This window comes from Balaenoptera acutorostrata, chromosome 3 (assembly GCF_949987535.1).
Source record: "Balaenoptera acutorostrata chromosome 3, mBalAcu1.1, whole genome shotgun sequence".
In the NCBI taxonomy this organism is placed as follows: Eukaryota; Metazoa; Chordata; class Mammalia; order Artiodactyla; family Balaenopteridae; genus Balaenoptera; species Balaenoptera acutorostrata.
In genome coordinates this window covers 59,473,001-59,497,357 of record NC_080066.1, presented here as the reverse complement: position 1 = coordinate 59,497,357, position 24,357 = coordinate 59,473,001, and the positions used below count along the sequence as shown (strand labels likewise).

The window sequence follows — 24,357 nt, the reverse complement described above, 5'->3', positions numbered from 1 at the left end:
TAACTGTTATATGCACTGGAAAACCAAAAAATTCGTGAGACTTTCTTTGTTGCATTATTCGCTTTACTGCGGTGGTCTGGAACCAGACCTGAAAAATCAGAGGTCTGCCTGTACATTGCAACACTAATTATGAGAAAAAATGAACTATAATTACACTTAACAACATGGATGCACCTCTCATACCCCTCAGGGACCAGCAGCGCCCCTGCTCCCACTGTCACCTCTGAACCATCTCTCCTCCCTCCAGACTTGCCCCCTCCCTCTGGGGACCCACACCAGTGACATGCCGGGCATACTTAGCAGCATCAACTTTCTGTCACTGCCCCTTAGTCCTGGAGATGTGGGACCTTGGTGCAGGGACTGCCAGTCACCTCATCCCCAGTCACTTCCCAGGGATTTGAACGAGCACTTCTTTTCAGTGGTGTCCCCAAGCACGTTTAATCCTTGCCCCAGGTCGCTGTATGTCTGTACTGCATCAGGTACCCCACGGGCTCTCTGCAGGTGTGTCTACCTTTGGCAGAACTGCATCTCTGTGCCGGGCTTGGGCTCAGGGTGGCTGATACACACTGGGAGATGGGGTCTGGGGGCCCCAGGCCTCCCGTGTGCTGATGGGAGGACAGAGAGAAAGTGTGACCTGAGCTTGAGGGAGACAGCGACATTACACCAGGCCAGGTGTGGGGCTGTCCTGCCCAGAGGGAGGGGAACACACTCCCGTGACTTAGAGAAGCCGCTTTATCTGATCCCACTCTCATCGTCTAGAGCACAGATTTCTTTTCTTTCCCATTCACCTCACGATCTGAGAACCTAATGTAACTAGCGCTGTCTCCCCGCAATGATTCAAGGCTCTCCCTGGGGCTTCTCAGAAATCAGGGAAAGCACCTACATTTTGGGGTGGGAATGCCACCTGAAAAGGTGCCCCTTTGATACAATTCAGACAGTGTTCTTGCCAAATTTTCATTCTAAGCCCCCTCCTCTTCACCACCACGCTCACCTTCTAGAAAGTATGTCCCAGGGTTGGTCACCAATGTGTTCCCAGGTCAGGGAGAGGATGCCTTGGAAATCAGCATGTGTGGCAGATGACACTTCATTATCTTCAAAAACTTAAGCACTAATTAACTGCTCATATATGTCAAATAGGGCACCCCATGAAGCCAGGCTTAACCAGACAGAATCTGCTGCCATCAGACCCTAAGCCCCCTCCTCCAGGGGAGCTGTTTCCCCACCTTGCCCAGGACTCTGGACACAGGAGGGGAAGCACAGGGGTGTGAATTCGCCAGCACCGCATCTTTCATCTCGAAGTAATCTTGCACACTAGAAGTTATCCTTCATCTAGAAGGAATCTCCTACACCTAGAATTAACCTTTTGTGATCTGAGAATTAATGCCATCTTCAACAAGGCATCTTCCCTAGACATGCTACCTTTCATTCACATTTCTTATGGGAAATTTATCATTTTCTAAATATCAATTCAGCCCACATATTCAGTCACACTTTGCACATAATTGAATCACAACAAGACTTAGTTATGTGGCTAGGGGATGGAAGGCAAGATTTTAGTGGTTTGATTTAAGTTTGGTCCTGGAAGTTAAGACTCTTACCCAGTTGAGAGCATTCCTGGGGCTGTTAGTCAGCTGTGGCTACCGTGGAAGATCACCCAGCTATGGTAAATGCCAGCACCTTCCAGCCTCTGGAGAACCAAAAGTGGCCCAGTGCTATTCTAACATCTCCAGCTGGATCCAGAATGGGATGCCCAAGATAAAGGATTTTTCGCAGGAGCATGGGATTGAGAATACGGTTCAAAGTTCCTATTCCAAGCTTGGATAGGGTGGTAATTCACATATCCCCACACAATGACTTCATTTAAGAACAGAAAAAAAAAAACACATTGGAATGAATACTGTGAATGTTAAAAAACAAAAACTAAATCTTGAGCTCCTGCAAAGACGAAAATCAGATGAACATCACTAAGGGAAGGCTGTGGTATTACGTAGTGGTGAGGGGCCATTAATCACTTATTCTGCCTTTTCCAAGTAACATGATAACAGGACCACTTAATTTGGGTGGTTACTGCACAGTTTAAAATAAGATGTCATATGTACCACAATGTTCATTGCAGCACTATTTACAATAGCCAGGACATGGAAGCAACCTAAGTGTCCATCGACAGATGAATGGATAAAGAAGATGTGGCACATATATACAATGGAATATTACTCAGCCATAAAAAGAAACGAAATTGAGTTATTTGCAGTGAGGTGGATGGACCTAGAGTCTGTCATACAGAGTGAAGGAAGTCAGAAAGAGAAAAACAGATACCATATGTTAACACATATATATGGAATCTAAAAAAACCCGAAAATGGTTCTGAAGAACCTAGGGGCAGGACAGGAATAAAGACACAGACGTAGAGAATGCACTTGAGGACATGGGGAAGGGGAAGGGGAAGCTGGGACAAAGTGAGAGAGTGGCACAGACATATATACACTACCAAATGTAAAATAGATAGCTAGTGGGAAGCAACTGCATAGCACAGGGAGATCAGCTTGGTGCTTTGTGACCACCTAGACGGGTGGAATAAGAAGGGTGGGAGGGAGACGCAAGAGGGAGGGGATATGGGGATATATGTAAATGTATAGATGATTCACTTTGTTATACAGCAGAAACTAATGCACCATTGTAAACAATTATACTCCAATGAAGATGCTAAAAAAGAAAAGATGTCATTTTGCTTGTCACCCATGAAGACACTTAGATGAAAGAAAACAATGGGACAATTCTCTAGCAGAAAGACGAGCACATTTTTGCCCTAAACATGACCCTGTGATTCCCTTTAATATCCCTGCCCTTCTGCAGCCACCCCACCCACCCAGGGCCACTGACCTCCCTTCTCTGGGCATCACTGTGCTGTGCACGTGCTTCTGAGATTTCCTCCAATGGGACTGTGATGATTTGCTCCTGGTCTGTCTCCCTTATGTTTCTGCCCATGCTCCAGACTCCCTCATCCACCTGGTACCCAACAGTGCATAGGGCTGTGTCAGGGATGCTGTGGGAGGCCCCTACGATGGGCACATCCCTCCTGCAGATTTCATCCCACACTAACTCCCATATTTGCATCCTTAGCCCAGATTGTTCCTGAGCTCCACACCCACATGTTCAACTGGACAGCAACTTTCCAAGTCTCACCAGGATCTCAGACTTTGCTTCTCCATCCCCCCCAACCCCTCCTCCAGGGGTCTGCATCTCCGCACGGCACCGCCATCTACCCATGTGCTAAAGGCAACATTCTCAGGGTCACGCTCGACTCCTCTCTTTCTGCCATTGCCCCATCCAATCCATCAGCGAGACCTGCAGGTCTTTCCTCAAAACAGATCCTGCCTTCACATCTAGCTTCTTATCACCTCCACTGCTAGCCCCATGGCGCTGGGTTAATGCAGTAGCTACCCGCCCCCCTGCCCCCCGCTCTTCCTGCTCCTTTTTCCTCTGCAGAGTCCACTCTCAACACGGCAACCAGGACGTGTCAGTGTGAATCCACACATGTCACCACCCCTTCTCAAAGCCCTCCTGGGGCTGCACAGCCTCCCTACTGTGAACCCCAAGGCTCAGGAGTGCTCCCTGGCCCCTGCTACCATTCTCTCACCTTCCTTTCCAACCCCTCCAGCCCTCACTCCATCCGCTCCCGCGTCCTGCCTTACTTAAATGTGCCAAGGCTTTGATGGTGTCCCATGGCTCATTCCTCCCTGCCCTCAAGAGCCCTGCCTTGTGCTCCCTCCCTCCACCTCAGAGCCCCTACCTCGTGGCCTCATGCCATATTGATGGCCTACCTTATCACCTTTTTTCCCCACTAGAACTTCATCTCCATGAGGGCAGCAATTTCACCTGGGACAGGTCGTTCGCAGCGATGGGACACCCAGCACCTGGATGGGGTGTCTGTGGGAGTGCAGGTCAAGCTTGCCTTGGCTGAATCTGTCTTGGCAGCTGTCCTGCCTCCGACTTTAAGATGGAAGGAAGTGAGGCTCCAGGGGGCCTCTCAGCTGACTTGGGATAAGGCGGGGCTGGGCTGACTCACATGAAAACCTGCACATCTTAAGGCTTCTCTGCCAGATTTGCTCCAATCCAACTCTCCTCCTGTGGAGACAGACTCAACACCACAACTCAAAGGTGTCCCCACACTTTCTGACGTCTAGACCTCAGTGTCCCGTGTGTGCAGTAGCTGCTGTATGCAGACATGCCTCTGCCTTTGGATCTACGAACTCGCTGGAGCATCACACCATCTCATCCACACTGTGGGGGTGTCCCAAAGGGGTGCCAGATGTTACTTCCCATGATCTCTGCGTCTTCTTACATGTGAATGCAGCAGGATAACCCAGTTGAGAAACAAATGCTTTCTTGCATTCTCATCTTCCTTCCTCTCTCAGGAGGTCAGTGGTTTTATGTCCTGAAAATCTGGCCCTCCTGTTGTCCCCGACTGTCATGGGGTGGGAGTAGGTCATGCCCTCTGGGGTTTTAAGGCCCAAGGAGAATGGCACTCCCTCTCCTGTGGGAGGTGAAGCTTCACTACTCGATACACAGACTCCTCAAACAGGTGGGGCTGCCCACGTGCCTTGGGGAGCTGGGGGACCATTCTGGACACCTGCCCTATGCCGGGCTCCGAGGGAGTGGAGCTGGGTCCCCGGGAGGGACAGCTGGACCATAGGCAACACAGGCCATCTTCTTGGCCCATTTTCTTTCTTTTCTTTTTTTCTTTTTTATAAATTTATTTATTTTATTTTATTTTTGGCTGCGTTGGGTCTTCGTTGCTGCACGTGTGATTTCTCTAGTTGCGGTGAGCGGGGGCTACTCTTCGTTGCGGTGCACGGGCTTCTCATTGCAGTGCACGGGCTTCTCATTGCAGTGGCTTCTCTTGTTGAGGAGCACAGGCTCTAGGCGCTTGGGCTTCAGTGGTTGCAGCATGTGGGTTCAGTAGTTGTGGCATGTGGGCTCTAGAGCGCAGGCTCAGTAGTTGTGGTGCACGGGCTTAGTTGCTCTGCGACATGTGGGATCTTCCCGGACCAGGCCTCGAACTCATGTCCCCTGCATTGGCAGGTGGATTCTTAACCACTGCGCCAGCAGGGAAGTCCTTGGCCCATTTTCTGGACCACATGGGCCCTGGGTTCCCGTCCAGCCCCCGGGGAGGGGGAAGTCCCCCACCCTGAGGCCCTGGGACAGAGTTTATATTTCCTTCCAAACACAACTTGAATTATGTCTTGAACAAGTAGATATTTTTCACTAAATTTTTTTGACATCTGTATTTCCATCTCCCATGAGCACAGTAAATAATATTGATTATCAATGGTTGATTCACAACAATCTGAGCACTAATTACTGGATGGAGGAATGGACACGCTACACCTGGCCACACCAAGCAGCTTTCTCCCCACTGTTCCTCGGTGGAGCTCTGTCTGCCCCACGGAGAGTGACAGCAGGGCCCGAGGGGCGCAGCCTGGGCCACCTCCCAGCTCCTGGCCTCCTCACTCAGCTGGGGTGGGGGGCTGAGCGGGACTCGCCGGCCTCAGCCAGTATCTCCACCAGGAGCTGGGCACAGAAAGAGCCTGAAGGATGATTGGGTCTACTGCTTAAAGAGAAGTTCAGAGAAGTTGATGGACGGTGGGGGCGGGGAGTGGAGAGGAATGAACGTTTATTCTGTCCTCTGTGATTTTCCAGTCCTCACCTCCCTGTCCTCATGGAACCCTGACGTTCAGACCCTCCCTGCCCGGGATCACATTCCTGAAGGCCGGGGCACCAGTCGGCCTCCCCAAGGCCTCCTGCGGCATTGATGGGGTGCTGTCCGCAGCCCCGGGTGGGCCACCCTGCTGTCCCTTCTCTCCATCCTCTTGGCACATGATGGAAATAAGGTACTGTGGGCGAATGTAGCATCTTAACTCCTTAAGTTTGGGTTTTTAAAAGGTGTTTTCCAAAATTGGATAGTTAGAGTAAAATGCACCCTTTGAAAATGCTGGTCTGGGAGGTAAAATGTAAGTGATAAAAATTAGTATGTGATTTATGGAAAAAAATAACAGAAAAGACCTTCCAAAAGAGCAAGGGCTCTTGCTGAGCATGACAAAGCTGGAGGAAAAGGCTGGCACGGTGGACCCCATGCCCTTTACCAGGACTCGAGCTTTATTTTTTTAAATATTTATTTATTTATTTGGCTGCATCAGGTCTTAGTTGACGCATGCAGGATCTTTTGTTGTGGCGTCTGCGCTTCTCTCTAGCTGTCATGCATGGGCTCCAGAGCGCGTGGGCTCTGTACTTGTGGCGCGTGAGCTTAGTTGCCCCGTGGCATGTGGGATCTTAGTTCCCCCACCAGGGATTGAACCCGCGGCCCCTGCATTGGAAGGCGGATTCTTAACCACTGGACCACCAGGGAAGTCCCAGGACTCAGCTTAAATGAGGCAGCAATTACCGATGCTACTGGCAACGCTCGGGGCTGAACTTTGTCAAGGGCTCGGCTGCCGTACCCTTCAAGAGAAATTAGCTCATGAAATTTTTTCTTTCTTAACCTATACCAATTTTCCCTTCTCTATGAACAGTGACTCTTTGGTTTAAAATATCTCATCTGAATTACTCTCAAAGAGGCATCTTTAAAATAACCAGCCTCCAGAGGGAGGGCTTTAAGATTGCAGGTAATCTAGAGAGGCTGTTTTATGTTTGTTGATCAGTCAAAGACCTGGAGGTAAGACAGAGCCAGGTGTGGGTGTCGGTCTCTGGGTTGCTTTTGGCAGCTGTGCAGCAGCCGAGAAAATTATTTTTCCCTGGTCACAACATCAGATCCAACACAGTTATCAGGATTGCGGATCCTGTTCTCAAAGCAAACACGCCACGGGTGAGGCCCCCGAGCCCTGCGCTGAGACCTGACCGCCTGGTTGCCTAGCACAAGTAAGGCCCCACTAACCACCGTCCCCTCTTTACCTGTGTGGATTTTGTGCCCCCATGGGAGATGCACAGGGGCCTGAGAGGAAGGGCATAGAATCCTCTACATATATGTCTGAGAAACCCCTGAACATGTGACTGCGCAAAGATTTACAATGCAAATGATTATGAGTGAGAAAGGGGCCGCGCTTCTCAGGAAGAACCAACATCTGTTGCAGAATTTGTTTGGAACTAGTTATTTTATCCTTAGGCACTCCAAAGAAGACAAGTTTTGGTTTGCTCCCTGAATCTCATCCTCATCAGGATGTCAGAGAAACATTAAGGAGAGGGAGGAAACCAAAGTCAAGTTTTATGTTTCCTTAACCTGGAGGCTGGGGTGCCGGTGAGGGTGGGAGTGGGGCTTGGGGGAGGACAGGGGGAGGGCAGGAGACAGGCAGCTCGGTAGGGCACGTGCTAACAGCTCAGCCTCACCAGCCCGGCGTCCGTCTTCCCCAAGTCTTTGCAGACTGGAGCACTGAGGCGCAAAGAGGTCACCTAACCTGCCTGTGTCCACAGGAATTGACAGGGTCTCTTATTTCTCTCCAAGCACAGGGTCTTTCTTCTCTTTTGTTCCGCACCCAACTGGGAGGCAGGGATTGGATGGGAAAGGAGAGAAGTAAGGCAAAGCAGCCTGGGGTTCTCTTTGTAGGGGGGCTGACCTGGCCAGGCCGTATTAGTGACAAAGGGAACACTCAGGAGATCTGGGCACCACGTGGTCCTCGCCCCACATCCACCGGCGCCAGGCTAGGGCTGGGCAGGGCCCGCAGGCACCCGAGCCCGACAGCGTGTGGAGCCGGATCGCACATCCCTCTCGCTCCCGCCCCTCCTCCCGACCAGGCGGACCTGCCTGAGGGGTACTTACCCGCCTGCTCCAGAGCCACCATGGTCGCCTGCTCGATCAAGTCTCGCTCCACGAAGCTCCGGAAGTCCTCGCTGTACACGCTCAGGTCCGGCAGCTGGAACGTGTAGATGGGCATCTCCAGTGGGAACTGCTCGCTGCTGCACTCGCTCGCCACGTGGGACCGCGCCAGGGACACGATGGCCGAGCTGGCGTGGGAGATCCCGCGCGAGAGCCGCTTCTCTGCGGGGGTGGGGGGAGGGAGACGAGGGGGGTTGAGAGATGCGGGCCTCTGCATGCACACACGACACATCCCATACGTGTGCACACGACACACGTGCACAATGCTCACACACGTGCATGTACACATGACACATCCCACATGTGACCATATACACATGACACACCCCACCCGTGTGCACACATACACGTGCATGCACACATGACACACACGTGTAAACACACATGACACACTCATGCGGCACACACCACACACAGAGGCACACCCATGGACACCCATACACCCATTACCCCCCGCACCAGCCCTGCCACCCTCCCAGTGTTCTCTGCAGGCCTCCCTCATGCTGGGCTAACATCACCACAACCTGGCACATGGCACTTAGTCATGAAACCACTTAGAAGGAGGCCAAGGGTAAGTCCACCACACAAATATTCAGCATCCTTAAAGATCACCAGACTTGCTTCCTGGGTCTTAAGTTACATGGAATTCAGCTCAGCAGAGCTGCCCTCCTCTGGAATGAAATGCTACACGGGGGACTGCCTTTGTTTTTATGCATTTATATTTTTAAAGTGAGAAGCAATCCACTCGAATTCCTCCACTGAGGCTTGTATTTTAAGATAGGTCACCTTTATTAAAGTTACTGTGATAAACACATCCCGCACGAAGATTCCCAGGACACAAATATTAAGCCATTACATGCTTCTCTGCCTGGATTTTCTGTTGTCATGGCAATCTCAAAAAATGATGGTCTTATTCTGCCTAGGCTTTCCAACAAGGGATGAGAAGTGCAGTGTAGAATATCTCTAAAGTACAACAGTTACTTTACTAGGAAGGCGATCATCTGATCTAAATGTCACAGCCAAAAAGTAATGTATTTGAAAACATACTTGTTTTTTAAAGCCCTGTGCTTAATAGCTAAAGAATTCTTAAATATGTGATGTTAGGAACTGGTTTTTTTTTTTTTACAATCAATATTTGTAATAATGAAGAACAAAAGCAAGGCAGTAGTCCTCTTTCAGTTTTGCCCAGAAAACAAAATTCAGACTGGCATTTCAATGAATATTGTCTAAACCCTTCGGCAAATTCATCAGTACGTGTAACCACTTAAGCCGTACGGATTCCCACTCACATTAGCCTGCTCACAGGTCAGGTTCTGTGCTCTGCTGATGCCTCTCTGAGGCATGCTTTTGCCCTCCTGTGCTGGCAGGAAACCCATGCCCATGTCTTCATCCAGAATGGGAGCTCTATTCCCCCACATGCAAGAGCAGTGTACAGCACTGCTATTAAAGTAATTTTGCTAAGCAGATGAAAAACAAGAGGCTTCTGATCCTGGGGTAAGTTAGTTTTAAGTTCAAAGTTAATTCTCAGAACCCTCATGTATTTGCACGGTACGTCTCAGAGACAGTGTCTGTCTATCAAACGGATAGTTTTGATTCACCTTCAATTTCATTCTGAGATGAATTCAAGGTGTTTAAGTATGTTGTATTTTGAAGAAGGACGAGAAGAAAGAGCAGACCAAACAGGCCATGCGGAAGAGGAGCCGCAGAGCACATGGGCCAGCCGGTTGTCCTGTGCCTGGTCCAGTTCCCCCAGTGCAGGATCAGAGGAGACCCCATGCCCCTCTGCCCCTCACAAGCCTTGCTGAGGTCACATCTCTTGCTTTCTGGAATCTGGGAAAGTAGGAACTGCCCCATCCTTCGGGACCCGATGGGTTGCTCAAATACCCGAGGTGACGTGAACCCGCACGACTCCCAACAGAGGGAATGTGCTGGGCGGAGTCATCCATATGCCTTCTTGGCTTATCAATCAGCACCTATTGCCAATTGATGAGGACCTTGGAAACGTTGTGACTCGCAGTGTAATATGATGCTATTAAGCTGTTCCAAATATTAAATATTTGGAGTCTTCACATGAAGGGAAAAAGTCTTTTTGAACTAAGAGTGAATTATATTAAAGATCATATAACAAGAAACATACACTACTAATTCTAACTCCTCCCAACTACCATGTCCATGAATGCATATATGTAATCACACACACACACACACACACACACACATATACACACACACACTCACAAACTGATTCTTTAAACAGGAATGCAGCAATCCTTCTTTTGGAAGTATAAATAAAATAAATAAAACAGGAATTACCATGTTCAAAGTTATGCCCCAGAGAAATACAGAGAGCTTTTAAAAAAATAGTGAGGGAATATACAGAATTTCCCAACCCTTGACAAAGCCAACTCAAACATCTATGATTTAGTGTAGCAGAGGGAACTATATTCAATATCCTGTGATGAACTATAATGGAAAAGAATATAAAAAAGATGTATACATATGTATAGCTGAATCACTCTGCTGTATAGCAGAAATTAACACATTATAAATCAACTATACTTCAATTAAAAAAATAAATTTAAAAAACCCAAAACAAACAAACAAACAAACAACCATCTATGATTTAGGCCAGGGGATGTGTATTAACTCTGTTTTCTTATTTTCTGTATTCTTGAGGCTCTGGCATCCAGGGCCTTCGTGAATGGGGAGAGGATTTCCCTACAGAATTAGCCAATTCTTAGAGATACCAAGGACTCACGCAGGAGCACATCTTTCCTATGCAAACCAACCAGCTCAGAGCCCATACTCTGTATCACCTCCTCTATCTGGTTCTTACACCAGCAAGCCATGTTCCTGCCCTAATTACCCCAGGCCCAGGTGCCAGACAACGAGAGATGGCCCCTATGCCCCAGAGAGCCGCAGAAATTACTCAAACTGGCCAGTCCTAAGTCTGTTTACCCTGCCTTATCTTTCCCACAGAAACACAATACAGGCTCCTGCCCTTGTTTTCCTCTGTCCCCTCGGCCTCCTGATCATCCCTGGTGCTTCCCCGTGTGTCCCTTCAGGCTGTGCCATGCCTCCTGTTTCTAGGGAACTGTGAGTATAAGAACCTCTTCCCCTAAGATAGCCATGTCCATGTCTGCGTGTCTCACTATACCTGATTAAAACAAATCCTGGGTGTATTTTAAAGCAGGTAGACAAAACTTTTATAAAAGGGACAGATATAAATATTTTAGGCTTTGTGGGCCATACAATTCTCAGTCACAACTACTCAACTCTGTCTTTGTAGCATTAAAGCAGCCATAGACAGTGAATAAATAATAAATAAATAAAGCAGCCATAGACAGCCGTAGACAGCAAATAAATAAATAAAGTTTTATGGGTTCCAATAAAACTTTATTAAAAAAACAGGCAGTGGCCAGATTTGGTTCATGAGTCATTGTTGCTGATTTAGAATTTAGAATATGGAGGGCTTTATTTTCCATTTTAGGGCACTGTGATTTCAGGAAGAATTCAATTAAAGGATATATAGATCTAATGCAGAAATTACAATTTCTGTTTTATTAAAAATACATATGTTTGTTCACAAGGCTCAGTTAATGAAATTATCTTATGATAGACTTCTCTTTTTTTTTCCCCTTAAATAATATCTGATAAAAATCAGATAGCAGCAGGTATCAGTATAAGGCCCTCATTCTGGAATCTGTGTGAAAACAGAGAGAAGGATCCTTCTAGCCCCTTCCCTGGGAGGGTGAGATAATGGTTTAGATTGTTTGCGACTTGAAAAGGGCAGGAACTGCCAAGTTGTCAGCTCTCTGGATTTCCACTGTATGAGAGATGTCAGGAGGAGGTCCTGTGTGGTTCTGAAGGAACACACAGTCACAGAAGGCCTGGGGGAAAGACTGAACCAAATGATTAGAAGCGGTGGTTCCAACCAGAGACAGATCTAAGGGCAGAATGAAGGAGAACTTAAGAACAATACAACAAGATTGACAAGTCAGTGACCACAACTCAGCACCGTCTTCCTAACCCATCCAGGAAGCCCACAGGAGCAGAACAGTGGGAGTGGGCTGGGTTGCATGGGTGGGGGCTGAGGGCAGGTGTTCTGGCTGTGCCTTTCCTCTCCCCAGCTAGCCCTTGGTGGCTCACTGCCTGAACCATCACCACCACAGCATGGGCCAGCCCCACCTTGGCCAAAGCCAGCTGGAGGAGCATCAGGGCAATGCTCATGCTCAGCTGGGACGGGGCACCAACCATGATGGGCACAGGTGGGCTGGCCAGGCCTGGAGCCTTCCCTCTTCTCTCCTACACCCCCTGTGAGCTGACAGTTAGAATAGAAGGTGGTAGCCCCTGCAAATGAGCAATTTCTAGAACAGATGATCTGAGAGGTTCCCTAAGGAATAAAGCCAACTGTGGGGAAGAGAGCCAGTGGAGAACATTTTGAGCCCATATTAAAGCATTCAGAACTCGCCAACTTGAGTGTGCTTCCCCCCATGCTCTCATTCACAGGAAGGCAAACCAGAGCCCATGCCTTTGTCCCTTTCCCCTGATACCACGAGCTAAGATGGCTGGTAACTGCAAGGTGCTGTGTGTTCACAGGGAAAACTTAGGAAACATCTGAGCAGTGCAAACACAGTTACAGAAAGTCCACAAAGTACCCGGGGCTGGAATGCACAAGGAGGACATGATTTTAAAGTAAGCCTAGTAGATGGGACTTCCCTGGCGGCCCAATGGTTGACTTCACCTTCCAATGCAGGGGGTGCGGGTTCAAGCCCTGGTCAGGGAGATAAGATCCCACATGCCTCGTGGCCAAAAAACCAAAACATAAGACAGAAGCAATATTGTAACAAATTCAATAAAGACTTAAAAAAAAATAAAGTAAGCCTAGTAAATATGTTCAAAGAGAGAGAATATGAGAATGTGAAATAGTAATAATAATGAGAAAGGCTAATTTGGAATGAAATAATGTGAATGCTGATTAACAGAATGGATTCATGTGAAGAATAAATTAGGATGTTAGAAGAGCAAGTCAAGGAAATCTCTTAGAAGATGTGAAATTAAGATGCAAGAAGACAATGGAGGAATGGAATGGTTTTAAAGGAAAATAATTTGGACCCAGAATTCTTATTCCACTAAACAAAAATTTAAGTATGTCATGTAAACTCCTTTAGGTACTGACAGTGTTAGGAGATTGATCATGCAAAAATTCTTTCAGAAAATAGTCTTTGAAAAAGTATTCTTTCAGCAAAAGATAAATGTGAGTAAATAAAGAAGTTGATTGTGGTCTAAACAACAACAAAAAGAACCTAAATATGTTTGAGGGCACATGGAGTCAGGAGGGAGAAGATAAAAACAAAGACACATGTCTTTTTCAGGGTAAAATATAGTTGTTGATAAGTTTTAAAAATTAATAGGGAGAAAACCTAAATATAGGTTTTAATAGAACAGGGGAAAGTATAACATAAGGAGAATGTATAACTTTCAAAGCAGTTGAAAAATTTAATTAGCCAGAAAAGATAGAAAAGGAGAAAGATACATACAAAAAGCATGGCAAATAAAACACACTACATAAAGCAGCACAGATACGACAATAATAAAAATAAAGTAAGTGGATTAAATTCACTGCTTAAAAGACAGAGACTCTTGGATTGGATAATAAAATAATACCTGATGATAAATTACTTCCAAGAATCACATTTGATATAAAAGGATGAGGAAAGGTTGAAATAATGGCTGAAAAAATGTTATTCCAAACATGAACCAACAGAAAGGCAGAGTAGAGGTTTAACATCAACTAAAACAGATTTAAAGATAAAAACAGGGACTTCCCTGGTGGTCCAGTGGTATAGAATCCACCTTCCAATGCAGGGGACACGGGTTCAATCCTTGGTTGGGGAACAAAGATCCCACATGCTGCGGGGCAACTAAGCCCGCACACCACAACTACTGAGCTCATGTGCCTCAATTAGAGCCCGCATGCCTCAAAGCACAGAGCCCACGTGCTCTGAAGCCTGCATGCCACAACTAGAGAAGAGAAAACCCCCACGCCACAACTAGAGAGAAGTCTGCTTGCCAAAAGGAAGAGCCTCCATGTCGCAATGAAAGATCCCGCATGCCTCAATGAAGATCCTGCATGCTGCAACTAAGACTCAATGCAGCCAAAAATAAAAAAAAAATAAAAAAATAAAGATAAAAACAATTATGTGGGACAAAGAGACACTCTATATATTGGTAACAAAGCATATTAGAGCCAGATGACCTAACAATTATGGATACATATGCACCTACCAATATATCCCCAAAGTGTAGTGGAAAGGATGAAGCTAAGAGAAGAAACAGGTAATAAGTATTAAACTTTCTAACTCAAGTGTGGCTTTTCTAGACAACAGAGTAAGCATAGAAGAATAATCCAAGATAGAGATTCCAATGTAGCTTGAATAATAAGGCTGAGCTAACAGAAACAGACAACATTGACTCACAACAGTTTGGGAGGGTTGACCTAATGCAATAGGAGAAGTGGAATTCACTGTGTAAATATTAAGAGGAATATTAAATTATTTCAGATCCTATGATTATATATTTAGAAAACCCAAGATATTCTCTGAGAACAAACAATTAGTATTAATAAGAGAACTTATGTAATGACTGGATAAAAGATAAATATACAAAAAGTAAGTTGCTTTTCTCTGTGCCTAAACTCTTAACAGAATGTGAATAAATGCAGTGGTATATGCAATGTTCTTGAATGGAAAAACAATATTACAATATGCTAATTATTCCTAAAATAAAATAAAAATCCAATCCAATTCCAATCAGAATTCCAATTTTAAGGTTACTATGGCAGAATAAATATCCAAAAATAGTGAAAAAGTTTTGGAAAAGAACAGCAATAAAGGAACTTGCCTTTGCAGAGAGTAATACTATATGAAACTACAAGAGTCAAGTGTAACAGGCTGGGCGGGCACACAAACAGACAGAGTCCAGAAACAGAGCCAAATACATTTTGGGGAAGTTAATGTACAGCAAAGTTGGCATTTTAGTTCAGCAGGAAAGGAATGCTTTATTCAATAAATGTGCTAGAATACCTCATTCTCAATCCAGAGAAGCAAAACTAGATCCTTAGCTATTATTCGTAAAAATTTCAAATTGATTATAAGACCTAAGAACAAAATTTAAAAACAAATATAGGAACATATGCTAGTAACTTTGCACTCCCGGAGAACTTCTAATGTGAAAAAGGACACCCATTAGCCATGAATGTATAGTAATGTAAACATTCTGTAAGGCAGAATACTCTGTGAAGAGTCATAAGGCAAATAATACAGTGGGATGTATATATAGACATGTGTATACCTATATATATATATATACAAAACGTTTGTAGTCTTCATTATAAAGAATGCTACAAATTGATAAGAAAAATACAAACAAATCAATAGAAAAATAGGCAAAGTATGTGAACAAGCATGTCACAGAAGGGGAAATCCAACTGGCTAACAAGCAAATGACAAGATGAAAGTTAAAATACACTATTTTTTGCCCTTCGGAGTAGAAAAACAATGTAAAACCATCATGAGGACACCCAGTCCTGGCAAGAATGAAGGGAAACACCCAGTTTCACACATGATGAACAGAAATGTGTTTGGGAATGAAGTTTTGAAGTTATTAAATAAAAAAACCCATGTGTTGGAACAGCAAATCCACCGTGGAAATGCCAACCTATAGAAATAACAGCACTAGTACATACAAATTACAGGTATAAAGTTTATTTTGGCAGTGCCTATAGTGTCAAAAACCACCAACAACAACAAAATCCAAGAAAAAACAGAATCACGATGAACAGGCATGGTTTAAAAATGATCGTATGCTGTGGAATAAAATATTTAGAGAGAATGTTTGTGATTTATTGTTCAATGAAACAAGCACTCTGCCAAGTGCATTATGTGCATTTGACTCTGATGCGTTTGCACTTTGAACAAGCAAAGTAAGAAGGAGAAGAAGGAGACAGAACAAGATGGGGCCACTGGTTAGTCTCCCTGAGGTTTGGGAGGTGTGGAGAAGAAAACTCTTATGTTTCTTTCATATATCTTTGTATTGTCTCCTTTGTTACAATGAGCTTTTCTCATTTCTGTAATTAAGACATGGAAAACGAAGCACATGGGATGATGAACATCAATCTTGAACAGGTTTGGAGGCTTCTATACTACTTGGAAAATAATTGCAGGGAGCAGAGATGTTGGGTCTGGAAAAACCAGGACTCCAGGAGGAATGTGGGGTCCCAGAGAAGTGGACACACTCTCCCGTTTTTCTGAGGCAGGAACGGAAGCTGTAAAGGAGTATGAGGTGTGGTGCCCAGAGAGCGCCATCTGCCTGCAGCTGGGAGGCGATGACCTCGCCCTTCTCTGTACCCCCACCCCCGCCCCCTTGCAAGCCAGGGCGTGCTGGCCAGGGAGCTGGTGTGGGGCAGGTCCCTTAGCTGGTACCTTGGGCGATGTCGTCCTGCCTGGGCAGGCAGGGCCGCTCGGCCGTGTGCGCAGGTGGGGGGTGCTCTCGCTCGGGCTGCTTGGGGCACCTGCCCTCGTTGAACACAGGTGGCAGGTTGGCTGTGTGCACCTGTCGGAGCTGCTCATAGTCACTCAGAGCGGCAGTCAGGTCCCAGTTTTTGCCTGGAGACGAGAAATGACAAGAGATTACAATACTGATGCATGAATAATGGTCACATTTTAGGAAAGAATCACGCAAAGAAGGGTCTCTGTTAGCATGTGTTCAGTCATGAGCTCCCCACCAGTAGTTCTAATTTTTCTTTTTGTTCTTTTGTTTTTTTTTGGTTTTTCACTCAATGCTTTTTAGTATACTCACAGAGTTGTGCAAACATCCACACTATACGATCCCAGAACACTTTTCATTACCCTGAAAAGAAACTTTTTTAAAAAATTGAAATATAGTTGATTACAATGCTTCAGGTGTATAGCAAAGAGATTCAGTTATACATACACATACATAGATCTATTCTTTTTCAGATTCTTTTCCATTATAGGTTATTACAAGATATCGAATATAGTTCCCTGTGCTATACAGTAGGCCCTTGTAGTTTTAGTTCTGTTTAAGAAGGAGTAAAATGGCCAGATGCGTACTCTCTAAGAGTAGAACTTCACACCCACGCCTGAGATGCATCCCTCTGAAGTATGTGATGTACCTACGATAGTACATCACGTAGTATCTAAGGATGCTGGCCTTAGATTCACACACCCTGCAGAACATTCCACGCCTCTGAAAACCAAGTCATAGAGCTTAATTTCCAAGGGGAGCAAAACATTGAGTGCAAAAGAAAATGGAAAAGAAGTTCCCAGTGGAAAAAAAAAAAAGGAATGAAAAGAATTCTCATGTTTTCTTTGGGCTTTTGCTCAGTATTTCACCTTTTTCTTGAAGCTTAGCTTGGAGAGGGCAGAGGCTCCAGGGGGCTCGCTGTGCGGGAGCCTCGGTGGGAGGCGACCTCAGAGCTCAGGTGCTGAACTGGATGAGACTCCAGGCGGGACAGCTGTGCCCGTCCCAGGCAGCGCTCAGCAGGGATGGGTACTGGAGGTTCACAGCACGAGGGGGAGCTCAGGAGGGGCTGGACTCAGTGTGGAGGCTCTAATCCCTGACTCTAAGACTTGGTGGACTTCTAACAGAAGGAAGGAGGTGGCACACACCGCATCCGATTCCATTAGGCAACCATGTGCTTCTCAAAGATTTTCTTTTTTTGATATGGACCACCTTTTAAAGTCTTTATTGAATTTGTTACAGTTTTGCTTCTGTTTTATGTTTTGTTTTTTTTGGCCAGGAGGCATGTGGGATCTTAGCTCCCTGACCAGGGATTGAACCCACACCCCCTGCATTGGAAGGCAAAGTCTTAACAATTGGACCCCCAGGGAAGTCCCAACCATGTGCTTTTTAAAGGAAAAGAATTAAAAGCTTAGCTCTAATTTTAAAGAGCGATTAAAATCTTATCCTCTCCTGATTAACTTCAAATTGCAGTATTCACTATATCGACTAACGATATGATGAATTATGCGGTGTAGACAACAGAATGAGGCTTTGAATGTCTAAAATAATATCTGAACATCTTCCTCTGGTCTTTCTACTTTTTTCTTCTGCACACTTGATACTATCAATCAGAATGTTTAAATTCTATCACATGGACATTTACAATTTAATCATATTTTTTTCCTCCACAGTCAGCTAACAAAGACACCACTGAAGCATCTTTGCACATCTCAGTGGAGAAGAAAAGCAAACGAAACCATCCGGGTTATTCAACAAAACCCTAGCAGGGTCTGGGAGCACTTTTGTAAGTGGTGACAGGTGGAGACATGGGTGGAATGCAGCCCCACTACTGTTAGTAGTTGTATCGTGCAACGTGGTGGTGATGAGAGAGTCGTTTTAGGGGAACCAGTTGAAGCAGAAATGCAAGCATGCACTTTCACTCTTACACACGACTAACAGTCACAGTGTACACACACTGCCTGTGTGATCGCAAACGCACTTTCGAGTCTAAGAGCTTGTGTCTATCAAATGGGCATCCTCATTCCAGGGTGCAGTCCAAGAAGGGCAAGACAAGGCCCTGCCTTAGGGACATTATTCCTTAGCAGGGGCGATGACCTGGGTGGGCACCTTGCCCTAAAGTAGGGCCAAGGGTGGCAAATGCCCCAGGGAGGGCCAAACCTGTGTCCGGGAGGAAGGTCAAGGAGAGGGGAGGTGGAGGAGAGGCACCCGGATTGCGATCCTATCACGAAATGCAAACAAGTTAAATATGGGAGTGTGTATTAGCAATGACACCAGCCCCACGAATCCTGGCTGTGAAGGGAAACAGCCCGCATGGAGCACCCAGGTGTAGCGGGGGTGTCATCGTCCCTGAGCCCCACAAGGAGCAGGCACTGTCCTGGCTCCTCACAAACAGAAAGTGAGGCTTAGAGGATTGCTACACCATAGTGTTTGCATATGAACCCTCCATTCTGGATCTGTCCACCAAGCTGCATCTCCCCTGCAGGGCTGCCATGGACATAAGACCCAGTCCTGGCAGAGCTGTGGCCTCCCAGCTCCTGCTCCCAGGAGCCAGCCCACTGTGCTTCTCCCACCAACTGGAAAGAGCCTGTCCTGCTGTTCCTGTCTGTTCCCAACAGGAGACCCTTTCAGAGCCCCCTAATCCACGTTCCTTCACAGGTGATCAGGCCCGAGTATGAAGGCAGGACCACAGTGCTCACGCGTGGCTTCTGTGGACCAGAACTCCAGGGTGGGGGTGTGTTCCCACTGTGTGCCTCTGTTAGAGCATCAGCTGGGGCAATGCTGAGAAGCACGTGTCCAGCCATCAGCAAAGGCCGGTCCGCTCTGCTCTCCCACCCGGGGACCTCTCACTCGCTGATTTTTCCCACTTGCTCTTGCCTACATTGTCTTCTCCCATCACTGCCCTGGGCTCCTGCTCACTTTGCTACACACCTGCCCTTATTCTTAACCGGCAAGCATCCTGGTTCTAACCTGGGCTGCACCTCTTAGCAAACGGGGATCCAGTGTCAGGTGAGAGCAAAGATGGAGGAGGGGGCAGCACTGTCCACAAAGCCCAGCTCCCAAACGATCCCCAAATGCTCGATTTCAGATTTTAGAGAATTCCACAAGGATCCAGGACTCCAGGGTCTGTGCACTTGGAAAGGGTCCAAGAGGCCACTGAGAGGGAAGCAAGCAAGACGGAAGGAAGACAGACACACTCATCAGATGTTTAGGGGGTCAGAGCCCTTCGAGGTCTGCTTCCTGCTCTGCACAGTCCCAAAGATGGCAGCTCAGGACAACCAGGGATGCCAGTGGTGACTGACAGACGTGTGGACAGGGGATGCCCCAGGGATGAGCTTGATGCTGGCGGGTTGTACAGGTTGTATCTAAAAGCAGGAAATCTAGAGGAGAGGGACAGGAGTGGGCCCCTGGTGGTCTGGGAGCAGGGTTTGGTGCTCAGAGAGCATACATTTCAAGATCCCCTTTCATCTTCTCCACTGTAAGTCTTGGAGAGTCCCAACAGGTGTCGCATGGAGGGAGGATGAGGTAGAAGGGCATAGAGGCCCACCATGGTGACACCACCACAGTGATGCAATGGGCTGAGGCCAGACAGAATCCATAGCCAGGTGACTGGGGTGGCCACAGGCTGTGAACCCTGAAGCCAGCACACTCATTAGAGGGGGGGATCCATCCAGCAGAGCAGAGCTCAGGCTTTGGGCCTGGCCCTACCTCCCGGCTACTTCTGTGACAGTGAATACAGAATACCACCATGTGAAACCTTGGGACAATTGGGAACAATTGGGATAATAAAATCCACCTAATGAAAATTCCTAGGAGGAGTAAGTGAGGCGAGGAGACTACATTTGTGAAGTTCTTAGCACATGGAAAGCTCTTAGTGTTACAACCATTCATGGTAAGTTTTCACTTATGCCTAACTTCTGTCACTTATGGTTGAGATCCAGCTGGTAAGTGACAGAACTGAGATTCAAATCCAGGTCTGTCTTGATCAAAACCTAAGCTTTTGGGGCTACAGATCCTTTGAACCTGACCTTGTTTTGGGCGTCATGGCTCCTGGCTGCTGACCACCCTTGAAACCTCCCTCTCCCGTGGCCGCCCATCATGACTCCATAACAGGACTTGCCCTACTTCCCAGATCCCTCCATCCCCACCTTGCCACTGTTTTCACCTGCTGGGTCCTTGCTCTGTTCCCCACAGACTCACCTGTACTATGTGAAATTCTCATTCCGGTGTCACTTGTGCCATCTCCCAAACACCGGCAAGCCACCAGGCTGCTGGGAGGACACCAGAAGGCCTCTCTCCAACACGACATCTTAACAGACCCCTTTCCTATGACTCTAAACACTCCATGTCCTCTTTTCTGGCTGCTTTGCCTTTCCCTGTCCTTAAAGTAAATGGATTCCCTCCACTTTTCTTCTTGTTTTTCTTTTCTTCTCTTAATTTATAATATATTCTCTTTTGAAGATTAAGTCCATCTCTATGGGAATAATCATAAATCTAGTTACAGTTTGTATCCTAAGCTTCAAGGCCAAATGTTCAAAGATGGCAGATGCTAGTCAACTATCCAATCTCTATTCCTGTCTGATTCTATATGCACAGAATCCTAATTTATTTGCAAGAGCAATTTGTACAGTTAGAAATACTCATTTTTCTCCTGTAGCCGACCTGAGGGTTTCCAGTGATGTTCCAACAGTATTTCTCCAAGGACAGTATTTCTGGTAGGACAGTATCACTGTCTGGAAGACCTCAACCCAGAGCCTCAAGGAGATGGAGACAGTTGCCTGATAAATGTTTCCTTCCGGGTGCTGCCTCAGTTTGTTATTGTCACATACAGCAGGTGACTGGGGTACCAGCAGGTACAGGTTTTACCCTCTAGCACAGTTTACTGGTAACATGCTTGTGCTTTAAACTTTTAATTCATTTTATTTTTTATTGTCTTAAGAGGAACATCAAGCGGGGTCTGATCTCAGGTTAAACAGCTTATTTTGTTTTGTCTGTAAATCTTCACATCCATTAAGGAAAATGATGAAGCAGAGATATATGAGCCCACAGGAAGATGTGAAACAGGAACTGACTAAACTCAGGGAAAAAAGAAAAGAAAAGAGTTAATTTCAGAGATGAAGTCCAGTTATAAGGGACCAGATGGAAAACAAGTACAGATAGTATAGTAAGGACCATAAAAATGAAAATTAGTAAAGTGAGCAAAATGAAATAGAAATAAAGAAACAAAGGGTTACAGGGAAATGGTAGATAGAGACTATAGGTGAAGGAAATGCCATGTACACATCACTGGAGCCCAAAGTAAGAAATCTAAAACAATGGAAAAGAAAAAATAATTTAAAAACTATGATTAAAAGAGAAAACTTTTTTTTTTTTTTTACCATATGGAGGTACTTTATTATTTCATTATAATCAGGCAAGCTCAACAAAATGATAAGCTAACTAAATTTGTAAAATGCTGTGGTAATAAAGTTTCACAAAATTTTAAGACAAGGAAGAGCATTTGTCACATGAAACCACTTCACACTGGACAGGCACTGTGGTTCACATTCTGGGCGCTTGTGATTCCCTCTTCTGCTGATTCTCAAAAAGAGAAATTGAAAAAATACATGGTACCATGCATATATACTCTGCTTTATCTCATCATTTCAGAAAAAAATTATTTGCACACAAATGTAAATACTAAAACAATTTAAAACATACAGTCTCCTCAATATCATTTCATTAATTAAGAAGAAACAAAAATGGATAGCCATCATACAGTGATCTTGGGTATCCAATCAGGGAAAAGTGGAGGAAAATCAGGAGCAGAGGACATGGTAGTTTTTGGAGAGAAATCTAAGACCAGCAATCACAGATTTAGCCTTTCAAAAGAGAGAACTTCTGACATAAATACTTGATCCTACACACTGAAAGGGCACATTGTATATAAGGAAACTGTCCTAGTATAATCAATACAATGATATAGCCTTATAATATTATTATGTTTTAAAGATAAAGAGAATTATTTGAATATTTCAGCAAAAAGGAAGAACAATCAGGCAGGTAACATACTTCTTGGCAGCCAAATTCAATGCCTGAAGATAATGGGCCACATTTACAAGATACTGAAAGAAGTAAAGAAGTGCGAGCTAAGAAATGTTTATACCCATATAGGCCATTCCTTCATGGATAAAGGCTACAGACAAATCATTTAAAACAGGTCTGAGTTCAGGAAATATTAGTCAAAAGGCTCTTTCTTGAGAAAACTACTAGAAGATGAGTTCCAGCCAATCAGGAATGAATGGAGGTTTGGCAAAGGGAAATCGAGGCAGCAGTGAATGTATTTAACTGTACAGCTAAGTAAAAGCAAAGGTACAGATACAAGTGACAGAGGAGAACATTCTGCCAAAACAAAAATTGTAGAAAGTAGAAAGTAAAGCCCACTTACAGTTGCTTCAGCTGTACTACATGGGAGTACAAAATAGCACTTAAAGTCAGCAGATCAAATATAAATATGTGAACATACATAATAGTACAAAGGAAAACACTAGAAACATGTGAATGACATACTACTAACTAAACTGGATGGTAGAAGAGAGAGAGGGAGGAGGAAGAAGATATAAACTAGTTTTATTGAGGCAGATCATTGGAACCACCTATAAGAAAAAGGGAAAGAGGATAGTACATCAAGGTAGCAGTTTTAAAAGTAACCACTAGATAAAAATATAACTTTTAAAAATAAAAAGCTAACTGATTCCATTGATCTACATGTCTGTTTTTGTGCCAGTACCATATTGTTTTGATGACTGTGGCTTTGTTATGGTCTGAAGTCAGGGAGCATGCTACCTCCATCTCTGTTCTTCTTTCTTAAGATTGTTTTGGCTATTTGGGGTCTTTTGTGTTTTCATACAAAGTTAAAAATTTTTTGTTCTTGTTCTGTGAAAAATGCCATTGGTAATTTGATAGGGATTGCATTGAATCTGTAGATTGCCTTGGGGAGTATGGTCATTTTAACAATATTGATTCTTCCAATCCAAGAACATGGTATATATTTCCATCTGTTTGTGTCATCTTCAATTTCTTTCATCAGTGTCTTATAGTTTTCATACTACAGATCTTTTGCCTCCTTAGGTAAGTTCATTCCTAGGTGTATTTTTTATGCAATGGTAAATGGGATTGTTTCCTTAATTTCTCTTTCTGACCTTTTGTTGTTAGTGTATAGAAATGCAAAAAATTTCTGTGTATTAATTTTGTATCCAGCAACTTTACCGAATTCATTGATGAGCTCTAGTAGCTTTCTGGTAGCATCTTTTTCTATGTATAGCATCATGTCATCTGCAAACAGTAACAGTTTTACTTCTTCTTTTCCAATTTGGATTCCTTTTATTTCTTTTTCTTCTCTGATTGCTATGGCTAGGACGTCCAAAGCCCAGAAATAAACACACGCACTTACGGTCAATTAATCTACAGCAAAGGAGGCAAGAAACAAAGGAGAAAAGACAGTCTCTTCAATAAGTGATGTGGGGAAAACTAGACAGCTACATGTAAAAAAATGAAATTAGAACATTCTCTAACACCATATACAAAAATAAACTCAAAATGGATTAAAGACCAAATGTAAGACCGGATACTATAAAACTCCTAGAGGAAAACATAGGCAGAACACTCTTTGACATAAATCTCAGCAATATTTTTTTTGGACTCATCCCCTAGAGTAACAGAAATAAAACCAAAAATAAACAAATGGGATCAAATTAAACTTAAAATCTTTTTCACAACAAAGGAAACGATAAATGAAACAAAAAGACAACCTATGGAATGGGAGAAAATATTTGCAAATGATGTGACTGACAAGGGCTTAATTTCCAAATTATACAAACGACTCATAGAGCTTAATATAAAAAAAAAAAACCCAATCAAGAAATGGCAGAAGAGGCATAAGCCTCTCAGATGGCCTCATCCACCAG

General features: G+C 44.9%; 1 protein-coding gene across 1 annotated transcript in view; it reads right to left on the bottom strand.

The window, feature by feature from the left end:
• LOC103011999 (OTU domain-containing protein 7A) overlaps positions 1-24,357 on the bottom strand; it is a 386,007-nt gene that overhangs the window by 78,423 nt on the left and 283,227 nt on the right. The window contains 2 exon segments of the mRNA XM_057543670.1: positions 7,811-8,029; positions 16,351-16,533. Of these exon segments, the coding sequence (XP_057399653.1) occupies positions 7,811-8,029; positions 16,351-16,533 (402 nt within the window).